This window comes from Opisthorchis viverrini (assembly GCF_000715545.1).
Source record: "Opisthorchis viverrini unplaced genomic scaffold scaffold17253, whole genome shotgun sequence".
NCBI lineage: Eukaryota > Metazoa > Platyhelminthes > Trematoda > Opisthorchiida > Opisthorchiidae > Opisthorchis > Opisthorchis viverrini.
The window spans coordinates 1-640 of record NW_008761199.1 but is presented as its reverse complement, the minus strand read 5'-3'; the positions used below and the strand labels follow the sequence as shown (position 1 = coordinate 640).

Here is a 640-nt window from a genome sequence, read left to right as displayed (position 1 = left end):
CTGTGGTCCCGAAGGCATGGTTATAAAGCCCATTCTAGAAATTCGACACCGTACGCCTTCGTTACATGTGAACTCGTCCACAGAGTCGGGAATCCCTCCAGATCTACTTGACTGGGCCACTGCTCAATACATCCGTCAGATCGTTGAAGGAATGGGACCACCGGCGAGAATTTTGTGTTACAAACGACCAGAGGTTCTTCTTTATATGGAATATCTGGCGCGCATATTTCTCGACTCTCAATTTGTGGTTATGCTGAGAGATGGGCGAGCCGTCGCAGTTTCTAATGAGAGGTTAGTTTCAGTATTCAGGGAATTGTTAGTACACTCCTTAATTCATCTCAAATTTATCGCAAAAGTGCACATAAGTTACAAACGTCATGTCTACTCAAACTTTTAGTCTGTACTTTCAATTAGATAGATATTAGATTAGATATTTTGTTATTTACATTGGGTTTTGCCACGAAGTGTATACTATATTTTCAATGGATGGCACATTACACGTAATATTTTGATGAAACGTATTTCGATCGGTTCAAAAACAGTGAACCACCAACCCTGAAATTTTCCTCGATCTACAAATTCATACACAGGAGAACAAATCAACGGTCAATGAATATTGGAATAATACTGATTTGATGGT

General features: G+C 39.7%; 1 protein-coding gene across 1 annotated transcript; it reads left to right on the top strand.

Moving 5' to 3' along the window:
* Positions 1–16: 16 nt before the first annotated feature.
* T265_16219 (hypothetical protein) lies at positions 17–289 on the top strand (the record flags this gene model as incomplete). The annotated part of the gene is made up of 1 exon (XM_009179778.1): positions 17–289. A coding segment is annotated over one exon (273 nt), but the record flags the coding sequence as incomplete, so codon positions are not given.
* Between the last annotated feature and the right edge of the window lie 351 nt (positions 290–640).